General features: G+C 43.3%; 2 protein-coding genes, 1 non-coding gene and 1 pseudogene across 4 annotated transcripts; all 4 read left to right on the forward strand.

Moving 5' to 3' along the window:
• Positions 1-282: 282 nt before the first annotated feature.
• LOC110877406 (transmembrane 9 superfamily member 11-like) lies at positions 283-2,861 on the forward strand. 2 transcript variants are annotated; one of them, XM_022125540.2, is made up of 2 exons: positions 283-434; positions 603-2,861. In XM_022125540.2, exon 2 carries the CDS (start codon positions 635-637, stop codon positions 2,606-2,608), a length of 1,974 nt encoding a protein of 657 aa, XP_021981232.1. In that variant the 5' UTR covers positions 283-434; positions 603-634; the 3' UTR covers positions 2,609-2,861. The 2 variants fall into 2 exon arrangements, with proteins under 2 accessions (XP_021981232.1, XP_021981233.1); XM_022125541.2 differs by having other exon boundaries at positions 298-434; positions 612-2,861.
• Positions 2,862-3,872: 1,011 nt separating this feature from the next.
• LOC118482407 lies at positions 3,873-4,070 on the forward strand. The gene has a single exon (XR_004868447.1). It is a non-coding gene; the product is annotated as a U2 spliceosomal RNA (small nuclear RNA).
• A 1,146-nt stretch (positions 4,071-5,216) lies between these two features.
• Positions 5,217-5,428, forward strand: LOC118482418 (annotated as a pseudogene).
• A 4,419-nt stretch (positions 5,429-9,847) lies between these two features.
• LOC118482024 lies at positions 9,848-11,024 on the forward strand. Its single transcript, XM_035977448.1, has 2 exons — positions 9,848-10,528; positions 10,599-11,024. Exons 1-2 carry the CDS (start codon positions 10,117-10,119, stop codon positions 10,784-10,786), a joined length of 600 nt encoding a protein of 199 aa, XP_035833341.1. The 5' UTR covers positions 9,848-10,116; the 3' UTR covers positions 10,787-11,024.
• Positions 11,025-14,481: the final 3,457 nt, after the last annotated feature.

Below are 14,481 nucleotides of genomic sequence, written 5' to 3' on the forward strand. Positions count from 1 at the left end.
GTTTGCCGCCCACTCCGTATTGCCTGATATCTAAAAATTTGCAAACACATAATAAGGACCAATAACGCATGATGCAGACAAACCGAGCTACGACAACATGCAAAGAGCACCTAAATAAATAGAAAAGCCAAGTTCCTAACACTTGCCTAAAATAAAACCAATCCATCCTCCTGAAAATCCCTTCACAAACTCGAATAGAAATTCCTAACTATTTGATGACAAGATGGAATAAATAAACAAAAAACAACTTGATAAAATACCTAACTATTTGATCACAACAAGATGGAAGAAAAAAACAAAAAAAATTGATAAAATCGTTGTTGATGACATCCAACGCAATGTCACTTTCATTTATATACCAGACAATTCAGCCAAAATCAGTAAAAGGGACCCAATTCTTCCCCAATTCTCCAAGCCCTAATTTACTCCATAAGGTAAGTACAATCTCCTTGCAATCATCATCTTTCACATTCCTAAATTACAATTAATTCACCTTTTAATTCATCTTTACCTTTCTTAATTACATACTTGTTACCAATTGCATTCAATCTCTTACATACTCTTACCAATTGCACAATAAATTTACACTTTTTCCCAATTAGGGTTTTCAGATCCGACACAAACATCACTCAGTATGGAAGTTTTTGATAAATTCAAGATCTGGGTATTGTTAATCTGCTTAATATCTCAACTGGGTCATGGGTTTTATCTTCCGGGTAGTTACCCACACAAATATACAGTAGGCGATCCATTATCTGTAAAAGTCAACTCTTTGACTTCAATAGATACAGAAATTCCTTACAGTTATTATAGTTTACCCTTCTGTAAACCCCCTGAGGGTGTAAAAGACAGTGCTGAGAATCTTGGTGAGCTTTTGATGGGTGATCGGATCGAAAACTCACCGTATAAGTTCAAGATGTTTAAAAACGAAAGCGAGATCTTTGTTTGTCAAACGAAACCGTTGTCGGGTGATGAGTATAAGCTGTTAACGAATAGGATTGATGAGATTTATCAGGTGAATGTGATGCTTGATAACTTACCCGCTATTCGGTACATGAAGAGGGATACTTATTACTTAAGGTGGACCGGGTATCCGATAGGGATCAAAGGTCAAGAAGGTTATTATATCTATAACCACTTGAAGTTTAAGGTTTTGGTTCATAAGTATGAGGAGACGAATGTGGCGAGCGTAATGGGGACCGGAGATGCAACTGAGGCAATCCCGTCTATTGGGAAATCGGGGAATGATGTTCCGGGATATATGGTTGTCGGATTCGAAGTAACGCCTTGCAGCGTTCGGCATAATCTCGGCTCGTTAAAGAAATTGGAAACTTACGGGAAATACCCGTCTAAAATTACGTGTGAGGAAAACATCGTTGGCGTGACTATAAAGGAAAACGAGCCTGTGGCGTTCACTTACGAGGTTTCATTTGTCGAGAGTGACATCAAGTGGCCGTCAAGATGGGACGCATATTTAAAAATGGAGGGTGCAAAAGTGCACTGGTTCTCGATTTTGAACTCGCTTATGGTCATCACTTTCTTAGCAGGAATCGTTCTCGTGATCTTTTTACGAACGGTTAGACGCGATTTGACTCATTACGAGGAGTTAGACAAGGAAGCACAAGCCCAGATGAACGAAGAGTTATCGGGTTGGAAGCTTGTTGTGGCAGATGTTTTTCGGGCTCCTGGTAACCCGTCGCTTTTATGTGTAATGGTCGGAGACGGGGTTCAGATTCTCGGAATGGCGGTTGTGACCATCATGTTTGCGGCTCTTGGGTTCATGTCACCGGCTTCACGTGGGACGCTGGTGACCGGTATGCTAATCTTCTACATGATTCTTGGAATTTTAGCCGGTTACGTTGCGGTGCGTATGTGGCGGACGATATTCTGTGGGGATCACAGAGGATGGGTGTCGGTTACGTGGAAAGTCTCGTGCTTCTTCCCCGGTATTGCGTTTTTAATCCTCTTTACCTTAAACTTCCTCTTATGGGGGTCCCACAGCACCGGTGCTATCCCGTTTTCGTTATTTGTCATCCTTATTTTACTATGGTTTTGCATTTCGGTTCCTTTAACGTTTGTTGGCGGTTACTTTGGTGCGAAAGCGGGTCATATCGAGTACCCGGTTCGAACCAATCAAATCCCCCGTGAAATCCCAGCGCAAAAGTACCCATCATGGCTTTTAGTTTTAGGCGCAGGGACTCTTCCGTTTGGCACGCTTTTCATCGAGCTTTTCTTCATCATGTCCAGCATTTGGATGGGTCGGGTCTACTACGTTTTCGGGTTCTTACTCGTTGTTTTGATTCTTTTAGTCGTCGTTTGTGCTGAGGTGTCGCTAGTCTTGACCTACATGCATCTTTGTGTTGAGGACTGGAAGTGGTGGTGGAAATCTTTCTTTGCATCGGGCTCGGTTGCATTGTACATTTTCCTGTACTCGATAAACTATCTTATTTTCGACCTTAAGAGCTTGAGCGGGCCGGTCTCGGCTACACTGTACCTGGGTTACTCGCTCTTGATGGTTCTAGCGATCATGCTAGCCACGGGCACGGTTGGGTTCCTTTCTTCGTTCTGGTTTGTGCATTACTTGTTCTCGTCAGTGAAGTTTGATTGAAAGAAGATGGCCCAACGACTCATTAGGTCGACACACGGCTTTTATTATATCCTGTATTCGTCAAGTTCGGTTCTCCATATACAAATAAGTTGAGGTTTTTTAATAGTTTGTTTCTTTCAAATGTATGTAGTTCGATAGCAAGAATTTAGATACATAGGACTGGAGAAGGTGATAGATAGTTTGTATCTGTGATTTTATTTCTTGTTGTGTTGTATGCATGCATTTTTATGGAACATGGGCTTCATTTTATGGACTCCATCTATATTGGGCTTACATGGGCCCGGGTTGGGTATACAGCGTTGACCTACAAGTTTGTTTGTTTGTTAACAACAATCTAATCTACTTTTAATTCTACTGCATTTCCGTCATGGGACTTGAACCCTCGACGTCTTGGATCGTTTAACACTCCTGGATACTGCTAGCCAAAGACCCTGTTGGTACCTACACGTATAACGGACACTGGAATGCATGGCGCTGATGTTTAGTTACTCTAAGACACTATACCAGGTTTGGCGCAAAATGTCGATTAAGTTTCAGTTAATAACTCAGTAGAATAATATGAGCAATCGGTGGACGAAGAGGATAAAGGAAAACGATTTTTATCGCATTCAGCAGTAGCTTGTTCGGTGCGCTCTTTTAACTGATTTGGAAAGGGTCCAATAATATGCTCAATATGCTAAGATTAACTGTTATCTTGATTAAAAGCCTAGGTTATCATCATTCTTGAATCCAAAATTTACAATATTCTGGAGTAACTAGTGGAGTTGCTCATTATGAAAATCAAGTTGTCATAGTGGGAGTTTTCCCTAACTGATGTGTGTAAAAGATAATTTTGCTTGTCCTCTAATGGACAATTTTTAATTCATATTCAGGGGCAGAACCAGAGGGGGTTCAAGAGGGTCCGTTGACCCTCTGATTACCTTAGATTTTTAATATAAAATCCGAGTTTTTTATAACAAAAACATGAGTTGACCTTGTAATTGTATCCAATAAAGAAAACCACCTTATGAGGACCCTCTGACTAAAACGTTCTGGTTCCGTCACTGTTTTATACTTAGATATGAACAAACATGTCGCGGTTGTGGATTATTTAATTTGAGTGAACCGTTAATGATCTAAAAAAGCTAGTATCTATAGGCAATAATATGTTGTATACTGAGAAGCCAAAGGAAAACAAGTGTCTTTGAATCCCACATTGGCTGAGTAAAAAACACAAAGATGAAAGGAGTGCTTATAAAAACAGCAGTCCAATAGGTGTAAAAGCATACCTTTCTCGGCTTTTTGGCTAAGATCAAGTGTAGTATCTGTTCTTATCAGTTTAATATCTGATATGTGAGTCATCGGCTCACTTGATATTAATCTTATTTTTCATGTGGAAAGGCCCTTCACAATAGTTTGCTATTGGGGCCTTTGAGCGTCGCCTTGGTGTTGCGCTACTGCTAGGGCTGTAAACGAACCGAACGAACACGAACAAGGCTATGTTCGTGTTCGTTCGTTAAGGAAATTTGGATGTTCGTGAACTGTTCGCGAACACATGACGAACAGAAGTTTGTGTTCGTGTTTGTTCGTTAAGGAATTTTGGTTGTTCGCGAACAGTTCGTGAACACTAACCACGAACGTAAACGAACACAAACAAACACAAATGAACTTTAATTTTGAAAATAAAAAAAAAGGCACCCTTAATCTTAAACATTGTACACAACGAAAGTAGTTAAATATAACCATTTAAAGATTGAAGGGATGGATAATATTGGGTTCAATCGATTGGAGATAAGCAAGTAGCGTGATATCAAAAGAGGGAGAGGGCCAGAGAGAGGAAAATAATACATATGGGGAAAGTAAAAAATTAATAAAACATTAAAAACTTTTAGAAAAATAAACATAAAAAACCGAACACGAACAGACATAAACGAACATATTACCGAACGTTCACGAACACAGTCGAACGAACGAGACCTTTGTTCGTGTTCGTTCGTTAAGCTTATCGAACGAAATTTTTTGTTCGTGTTCGTTCGTTAAGCTAATTGAACGAACATAAGCGAACTTCCCGCCGAACGGTTCACGAACTGTTCACTGAACGTTCAGTTCGTTTACAGCCCTAGCTACTGCCTTGGCCTGGCGCACCCCTCCAATTTGCAGTCAATGCTTTAATTTTACAATCCCCTTGTGATGGTGCCTTATGTTTAACAAACATAACAGAATGGAAGTATAACATGTCAAAGACCGATGATAAGCATACTAAATTGTTAATATCTAATGAGACACTAATCCATGTGAAAAATGTTATTACTACTATAAATTGTGAAAGTATGGTAACTAAAAATTAAACTGACCTATGATTATTATATACACGAGTAACAAGAGTGAATAATGTCTCTTAGCTTCTTCACCAAAAAAAAAAAAAAAAAAATGAAAATGGTAATATCACAATTTCTTTGTATTCTGATGCTGCGGATTCTGTATTAGTTTACCCTTGTATTGGTAGATTGTTAAAGTGACATACCAAAGGAAAAAACTAAAATAATCTCACAATCCCACATTGGCTGATTGAAGAAAATAGAGATAAAGGGTCTGCCTACAGTAACAGCTGCCCAATAACTAAAAAAGCATATCTTTCTTGGCCTTTTGGCTAAGACCAAGTGTAGTATCTCTTTTATCAGTTTAATATCTTAATATCTTAATATCTGATACGTGGGCCATCGGACCACTTGATATTAATCTTTTTTTTTTATGAAAAAAAGCCCATCATAATAGCTTGCTATTGGGGCCTTTGAGTGTTGTCTTGGTATTGCACTACTACCTTGGCCTGACACATCCCTCCAATACATAGTTCAATTTTTGGTAAAATCATTACTATTAATTTAAATGATAACTTATGTTTCTACTTATGTTTCTTGATAATATATTAAAATGTTGGTAAATGGTTTAACTTGCATTGAGCTACCCTATTATATATTCTAATTTTGTAACATCTGGGTGCATTAGAGGTTGTACTGTTCGCTTTCCATGTTGCATAGTGGTTTATAACATGTGCTCTACAAAGCAGTAAGGTGGTTTAGTTCAATACTAGGGGCTGCATTACATGGTGGTTTTACGTGTTTGGTTTTAAGCAGGAACATGTGTCCTTTTAGACAGGTGTTATTTTGTTGTTTTTGGTTTATAAACCTTTTAGCTTTCATCTTCAACATCTTGTCTCTCTCTTCAACATCTCCTCTAGACTTTTGGGATGTTGGTCCGCTGTTTCCCAGCGGTTCCGCCCGTGGCGGCGGCGTGTTAGTCTTGCTGAACCTATTGTTGTGTACAGTATCACGTTGTACGGTTCCAGTCGGTGGTTTTAGATGTTTGGTTTGTGACTTGAACATCAGTTCTCTTAAACAACTGTTCTTTTGTTATGTTGTCTCAATCTGAAGTTTTTGGTCATTGGGTCGTCGTTGCCGGCGGCTCCGGCCGTCTGTGGCGGCGGCGCAGTAGCAGTGTGTTCTTTTGTTATCCGTTAATTGCTTGAACTGTTTGTTCTCACTCGAGCTATAGAGTGAAAACAGAAAAACATATGGGTGTTGCCCCACCGTTTATTATTTTGAAATAAGGCGATGATGAGAATGGGGTGACCCATAGCTGAACCCAAATTGCTTACGATTTTATTGTTTTGAAGGCTTTAAGACTTTTTCCTTTGTAACCACTTATTTGAAGCTATTTGAACCTATGATTGATTTTCTGAGCTTTTGGACTATGCAATAATAATCCTCTTTATTCCGACGAGTTGGTCAGGGCGCCATTTACAGCAAAAAAAAAAAAAAAGACTGTAGAAATAAGCTCACCAAGAAATTGTTCCCATCTGTGTAAGTATACATTCATAGGAGATGGCTGTGAAGATGATGATATTCATAGAAGATGTTGAAGGGCATTTTAGTAAATAAACCATCATTAAAAAGAGCATGAAGAAAAAAAATCCAACGGACGTCTAGGAAAACACAAAACAACTGGAATTTGTAATGATGGTGGAAAGTGGAGTGGCAGGGTATAATTAAAGTTGATTTTCAGCACATAAAAATGTAAAATTGTGCATGTAGTGAGGAGCCAGTGTAAGTATTATTATATTCTACAACATTTTTGTTTAGATTCTTTTTTCTTGAAACTAATAGTACTCCAATTTAACATTAGAATAATAACTGATTAAATTGAAAACCAAAATATAAAGTACTTTATATATATATATATATATATATATATATATATATATATATAGTTTGATACAAGTTAATAATAAAATTAATAATAATTAATAATTAGTTAGTTTTGTGTTTATGTTCTAATTATTGAGATTAAAGAAAAAAGCTAAAAAAAATGAAGTGATGAACGAGTAATTTAAAGTTGGAAAATCTTGAGTAGTTTAAAGTTTGTTTGAACCGCAGCTCGGAAAATAAAAATTGGATTAAATGAATTGTCACTAATAATTGTCTCAAATGTTCGCTTGGGTATAAATAAAGACATGCTACTTCACTGCTATAATAATTTGTGATGAAACAATGGTTAACCGGGCAGAGTTAACTCACTGGTCTCGTCAAGAAGGGTTAATCCCTTCCTCTCGAGGATCGCTGGCTGGATCACCGGTGGGTTGATCTCCTGCACAAGGAAACAAACCGTGACTCGTAACAATGAGGTTGGGGTGGGGGGTGCTCCTTGTTACCACTCTCCGGCGTGAGAATCAGTAATTTGCTTGAGAAGCAAAGTAAGATAGTAGTAGTAGTGAGAGAGTTGTGAAGAGATACCTCAAACCTGGTTTGGGGTTGGTATTTATAGCCGAGGAGTGAAGGAGGAGGTGGATGGATAGACTGACGGCAAGCTGCACCTTTGCAGGTGTGTCAGACATGTCGGCCGGGGAGACGACGCCACGTCAGTCTGTCGCTTACGTAGACCTGACAGGTGACTGCCATTGGTTCCACTTGCACTGTGGTGTCAGTCCCACTTGTTGAGCGTATAGGATGCGGTGCGGGCCGCATCGCTGCCTGCGGTAACATCTGATGTTATCGCGTCTCTTGCTTGTGATCAAGAAATACGCGAGATGCGGTGCTGGCCGCATCGTCGCCTGTGGTGACTGTTGCTGTTATCCAGTTTCCTTGTATTGATAGAAGTGTTCACTGGACGCGGTGCGAGGCCGCATCGCTGTGAATACTTCCGTTTTCATACATCAGATGTGATGCTATGTCGCATCACTCTACCGTTCTCATGTTCCAGGTAAGTCCTCCTTCATCACTAGATGGATTGGATTCAACCCTTGTGTCGACGCGTTCTCGCATGGGCACAAGTAGGTTGTTGGCTGGTGGAGGTTTTGATAAGGGTAATGGTCACTCGCGGTCGATGCTGACGCGAGATCTGGGACCATACCCCTTCAAGTCCCCCCAGTCTAGTGTTGCTGCCACATGCAAGTTGTATGTGGGAGGAGTACTGGACTATGGTGTTTAGAAGGTAGTTTGGAGTCTGGAGAAGATCCTAGACCATGTGGATGGTCTTCTCTGTTTGTAAATCAAGCTGGAGGTCTGGAAGGGTCATTTGACGCCTCTTTCGTACCGGTGAAAATGTTTCGTCTGATGCGAAATTCTCAGCCTTTGGCTGGTTGCCACCTGTTGGTGTGCCGAACCAACTGTGGGAATTAGTTGGAGGAAGTGTACAAACTTCGAACCAATCTCTGAGATGGTGATTGAAGGTGTGCACAAACTTCGAACCAACCTTTGAAGTGGTGAATGAAGAAGAGAGCATGCTGCTCCTATGATTAGATATCTAATGATGATTCCTTTCGTGGGGTGTTCATGTTCTTCCCATTAGCTCTCTAGTAACCGCACGTCCTTTGCGGTTACCTCGTTGCTTGACATTGTTGGCCACGGTTGTGGGAACAACGTTGGGTACTTGCGTCATTGTTGGCCATGTTTGGTCGAACAATGTGATTCTGGATAACGGTCAAATAAACATGATCATAGGCATGGTAGTGCCTACCATTGTTATTCTATCCAACTTACAAGTAGGGTAACAAAGTCATAAGCAGACTTGTTACCGTTTGTTCGATCGCTTGTTGTTCGACAAGGGCTCGTATGATCATTGGGGATCTTGTCCGCATCTCTTCCTTAGGCACCTTCCTTCACGCTCCAATACCGAGGAGTTTTTCCTTGAAGTAGTTTCGTTCCTCGATGTGGAGTTAGTTGTGGCTCTTCCGTAACAACTATTTGCGGAAGCTATGGTTATGTCCGCAGCGACTCATGAGTGTCTGTGGTTTTGCATTCCCATATTCGCTCGAAACGGGTGTGTTGCTCGGATGTGGCTCTTGAAGGTTCAGGAGTCAGGGTTGCTGATGTGCGCTGTACATTCCCTTCCTTCTTCTTGTTAAAGAAGGGGTTCATGCACCCTCTATGGTTGTGAACCGGACAGGAGGGATTTGAAGCTTGAAGAGAATGAAGGCAATGCGGTTTACCTGTTTCTGAGATGCGGTTCAGTCCAAAGAACAATGCTGGTTCTGAGTATCTGACACACCTGAACGGGCTCGTGTGTGTCATTTCCGCATATTCCACGTGTGCTCGTGGGTAATGCGGACAGGTATTATACCCCCTTATAGTGTGGAGATATATATTTTTGCCTATTTTTAGGGGTATGTAAAAAAAACGACATGCGGTATGGGTTATGGTGCGGCACCAGAGAAACCGCATGCCGCTTGTAATTGGATAAGGTAGTCGCTTTTTGTTGCATACGTGGCTGAGCGCACGTGTGAGTTGGTGGAAGTTGGTGAGATTTTCTGGCATGTGCTGAAATGAAAGGACATTTGCACTTCCCGAGGCATTAAATGCACTGTAGCAAGGAGTGTAAACGTCTCCTATGTCAGGCGCGTGGGCGGCCACGCGCGCGTGATAACCGTCAGCGGAAACGGCGCTTGACACGTGGTGTCGCGCAATTCGTTCTTTTTGAACGTGATGATTCGTTTTCTCCCTCCTTATTAATTGCGATGGGTATATAAGGGGAAACCGTTCGTGGTTTCCCCTCACTTGTTCGAAATTTCAAAAATTTGCCGGTGAGAGAACATTTCTTTGTCTTCTCCGACGATACTTCTTGAACTTCCGGTGAGGTTGAGTTTAGTTTTTCCACTCACTTTCTTTCGTTTCTTCGACATTTCTGATGGCTGAACCATCAAGTCCACATAATGTGGAAGGTGAAAACCCGGAGCCTTCATCGCCGGTGGTGGCAGAGGAAGAAGGTGGGGGGGGGGGAACCGCCGGTGGTGGTTTACCGGTGCTAAAATGGACCAAGAAGTCCTTTGATCGTCTGATTCTTGACGTCCAAATGCCCCCAGAATATGGGGCCTTTTATCCATCGGAGGGTGACACCGGTGCCGATGCTCCGGCCGGTTATGTTACCATGTGGGCAGACTTTTTTGGTGACTGTAATCTCGGTTACCTTTGACTATTTTTGTTGTTGAGGTTTTGGAGTGGTACAAGATCCACATTTCTCAACTGAGTCCGTTGGGTATGATCCGGATTCGAAATTTTGAGTCAACCTTTCGTGCTCTTGACATAGAGCCTTCTGTTGGAGATTTCCGACGGTTTTACCAAATGACGGTATCCTTGGGGTTCTTTTCTTTCCGTCAACGAGATGGTAGTCCCAAACTGATGACTCCTCCCAAGGGTATGACGAAGTGGAAAATGAAGTTCTTTTACATCAAAGCTGCTGCAATTGTTGCAAATATGACGTTTCGGAATGTGACCGAGACGATCATAACAGAGACCATTGCAGTCCCGAGTTTGAAGACGGTGGAGTGGTTTCCGCGGTTGCAGACCATTGAATGGGTGAAGCTGAGCAACACACAGTTGTGGGTGTTGCGCATGATGCTGACAAGGAGGAACAAGAAGTCAAAGCCCGTGGTGCGGGAGAAAAGTGGTGGTACGTACTGTTCATTTGTTTAACTTTTCTTATCCCCGTATGCGTTACTGACTTGTGCGTTTGCTAATAGAGGATGCTCCCTTATGGAGGATGTTTGCCCAGGATTTCCGGGGTCAGGTGGAAACAGTTGTTTGTGCGGATGGCGAGGAGGAGTTTAATGTCATCATTCGAGATAACTTCCGGGTGCCTACTCAGGCCGCATTGGCAGTTGAGTTGCCGCGAGGCAAAGGTATATTTAGGAATCCTTTTTACTTGTGATAACAATAATGGTTTCACTAACTCGCCTTTTGGATGGTTTCCATGCAGGTGATCTTGGGGCCTTAGGGGACCCTGACGCGAAGGGTGTGCCTAAGAGGCAAGTGGTGAAAGGCGTGCGCTTTCGCCAAAAGAAAATACCGGAGGTCACTGTTGTGCCTCATCTGGTGCCGCAGGCGGCAGGTATCTCTTACTCTCCTTTCCGTAGATACATGGATTATGTGATAGTATCTGATACCCTTGAGGGTTTGGGTACAGCTGCGGGTTCGCAGTCTGTTGTTGGGAAGAGGAAAGTAGAAGAGACGGTCGCTGGTGCCGGTGGACCGAAACGTCGGAGGTTGCAGTCCAAGAGGACTGGTCCGACACCAAAGGAACCTGCGGTTACTGTTGGTAAGTGTTGTATAGCTTGTCTCAAGTGTTACGCACAACTTGTGTTTTGATGGTTATTTGACTTTGTTTTGCAGAGCTTCAAGATAAAGATTTCTCCATCTTTGATGCTCCGTCGTCACCCCCGCATACCACGGGTGCGGGTGCGTCTGAAGAACCTTCGGCGCCTTTTGTCAAGGTGGTGCCTGATTCAACCGTGCGAACGGAGGGTACTGCGGAGAAGGTGGTGACCCAGATATTCGATACCGTTGATTCGTCCAACAATCTGATCTCTCCCAATGAGGGTGATAATTTGGGTCTACGGTTTTCTGATTCTGGGAAACAAAAGTCTAATGCAGAGCCGCAAAAAACTGATGCTAGGCCGCAGAAGTCTTCTGCTGGTGAGAAGGGTACCGGTTCGTCTGCCGGTGATGCGGGTTATGATGGGCCTCCAATTCAGCCTGGGGAGTCTGAATTGTAGTATTATTACCGCACGTATACCCAGGGTCGGAGTACTGTTTATCACCGACCCCCCTGGACTGTTATGCAGGGGGATGATATTTCCAATGACCCTTCTGCGTGTAAGGAGATTCTGGGTGGGCTGGGCACCCCCTATGAAGTTGAACGTGCCCGTTCTGCACCTCGGGAGCTGCGCATCAACCAACTTTCTACCATGCTAGTAGGAAGTTCCATAGTGGCGAACGCCATTTTGGAAGACTACAGGGTGTTAGGTCGTAGGGAGGAGGAAGCTGCTCGCTTGCGGGCCGAAGCGGAAGAGTTAGTCAAGGCTGCTCGTGCGGGTGCGGAGCAGCTTGAGAAGGATAGAGCTGCTTTTGAGAAGCAGAAACAGACCTCGGAGTGGGCTGCCACTGCTCAGCTGAAACAGGTTCGTACTCTTGCCAAACTTCTTTCTGATGAACGCAAGGATTGGAATGAAAAGTTTTCCAATGAGCGCAAGAAGTGGAATGAGTCCTGGGCTAAGCAGAATGATAATCTGTTTCGTGCTCGTCAGGAGTTAACGAATGCCAAGGCAGCGAACGCTGCTTTGGTCAAAGAAAAGGCTGCAGCTGAGGCGGTTGCGGTTAAGGCGCAACAAGCAGAGGCCATGGCTGTTAAGGCGCTGGGAGAGGCCAACGAAACGGGGGCCCGTACTGCGAAGGCCCTTGATGAGGCCAAAGAGAGGGAAAACCGCACTTCGAAGGCTCTGGAAGAGGCGAACGCTGAGCGTACCCGCTTGGGTAAGGTTGTTGCCAGTCTTCAGGTATGATTCGTTATTCCTATTGTATTTTTCTTTCTGCTTTTTTGCGAGTGTTCACTGATTTTGAGTAAACTGTTTTTTGGTCTTTGAAAGGCTGACGTTAAGGCCCGGGAGGTCGCGGTTAAAGACCTTACTGCCCGCGTATCGGTTGCGGAAGAGCAGGCTAATGCTGCTGTTGAGGCCAAGGACGCCTTGACATCTTCTTTTAACCAGCTTGAAGCTGACCGCGAGTGGATGCGGAGTCATGGTATCGCGCGTGTAAGTACCCCTTGCCTGTATATTTGCTTGGATTAGTATCCGAGTCTTATAATCCTTTTATTGCAGATTGTTCAGGCTATCATGGATGCACCTGAGACCGCAACTGGTTTGGACTTGGTTAAGGAACGTGCCCGCGATGCCGGTTTTAAAGCTGGTTATAACCGCTGCATTGCTCATGTGAACGTCATGTCTATAGGCGGTGTTATTGAAAAGCGATCCGGGTTTCGTGACGTGGACACCGAAGGTCGCCTGAACGCGGCTGTAGCCTCTTTTTATGATACGTCCCTCGCTTGTGTGGAGGAGTTGGACGACTGTTTAGAGGCTGCGGATTACGTTGACCGGCTGCGGATGCTGTATGCTGATGCAGAAGAGGAAAATCCCGCTGGTGGTGTTGGAGATGGTGCGGGAACCAGCGGTACAAAATAGGGTTTAGGTTGGCTAGTGTGCCCCCTTTTTGTTTCCCTCTTGTATATACTAGGAACTTTATGTAAATCCATTAAGCATCACGTGGGTGCTTGAATTTTTTGAATATAAAGTTTATTGTTCAATTTGTACAAGTGTTTTTAATTCTTGCATGTTTGAACGTATGTATGCGGATCTCTACCCATTGTGAATGGGGTCGAGTGTACTCCATACTGTTGCGGTATGAGTATGCGTCCATTCCATTGTTTGCCTTTTTGGGCTCAGGAATTGTGTTAGGTTAACAAAAATTTGTCTATCCGGCCGGATAAACACTTAAGTCTTTTTGCCTTTTGCTGGCCTATTACAATATTTGTGTGTGGTTACCACTTTGTATGGGTATCGCGAATGAAGATTTTGCCAATCTGTTTTTGTGATACCGCAAAGTGGAACACGCATTTGTAATAGTAGTAACAAACAATAATGTATAAAATTGCTTATTTATTTATTTGCCAATGGCCTGCGGCCCGATAGGTTACATTGAAAATGTAAGAACATGGCTTACATATAACAGCGTCGAAGCTGTTGTGCATTCCATGTTCGTGCGATAGGTTCGCCTTCTAACGTTTGTAATTTGTATGCGCCTTTCCCTAAAACCTCTTTGATGAGGCAGGGTCCTTCCCACTTGAGGGCAAGTTTGCCTGGGCGCTCAGCATTAGATGCTTAATTGCCGCGTAGGACGTAGTCTCCTGGATTGAAAGTACAAACGCGGACGCGCGTGTTGTAGTACTTTTCAAGTTTGGATTTATATTTGGCCTCGTTGATGGCAGCGTTTTCGCGCCTTTCTTCCAAGAGGTCCAAATCGATCATGCGTTCTGTGATGTTGTCTAGTTTTTCAATAGCCAACATTCTAGGAGAGGGGAGACCTACTTCCGCGGGGATCACCGCTTCTGAACCGTAGACTAGGTTGAAGGGTGTTTCCCCGTTGCTTGTTTTTGGGCTTGTACGGTGAGCCCATAAGATACTTGGGAGTTCATCGACCCAGCCATGCCTGGCCGTTCCCAACCGTGCCTTGATGCCTTCGACTAGACTTTTATTGATACTCTCGACTTGGTCATTCCCTTGCGGGTGTGCTACTGATGAGAATATGTGCTCAATATGTAATTCTTCTAGCCATTTTTGGAATTCGTCGGCAGCGAAGTTGGTGCCGTTATCGGTGACAATGCACATTGGTAAACCGAAACGGCACATGATGTGTTCCCAAATGAATTTTCTTGTTATCATAGCAGTGGTTGAGGCGAGCGGTTTTGCTTCTACCCATTTTGTGAAGTAATCAACCGCTACTATGATAAATTTGACCGCACCCGGAGCGTCAGGGAAAGGTCCCACAACGTCAATTGCCCATTTCTGAAAGGGC

The sequence above is a fragment of the Helianthus annuus genome, chromosome 9 (genome assembly GCF_002127325.2).
Source record: "Helianthus annuus cultivar XRQ/B chromosome 9, HanXRQr2.0-SUNRISE, whole genome shotgun sequence".
Lineage (NCBI taxonomy): Eukaryota > Viridiplantae > Streptophyta > Magnoliopsida > Asterales > Asteraceae > Helianthus > Helianthus annuus.

Bases quoted from the DNA above. Each gene is read 5' to 3' on its own strand.
- LOC110877406 (XM_022125540.2), top strand. From the start codon at position 635: ATGGAAGTTTTTGATAAATTCAAGATCTGGGTATTGTTAATCTGCTTA.
- LOC118482024 (XM_035977448.1), top strand. From the start codon at position 10,117: ATGATCCGGATTCGAAATTTTGAGTCAACCTTTCGTGCTCTTGACATA. The intron at 10,529-10,598 runs GTACGTACTGTT...GTTTGCTAATAG, and splicing joins GGTGCGGGAGAAAAGTGGTG to AGGATGCTCCCTTATGGAGG.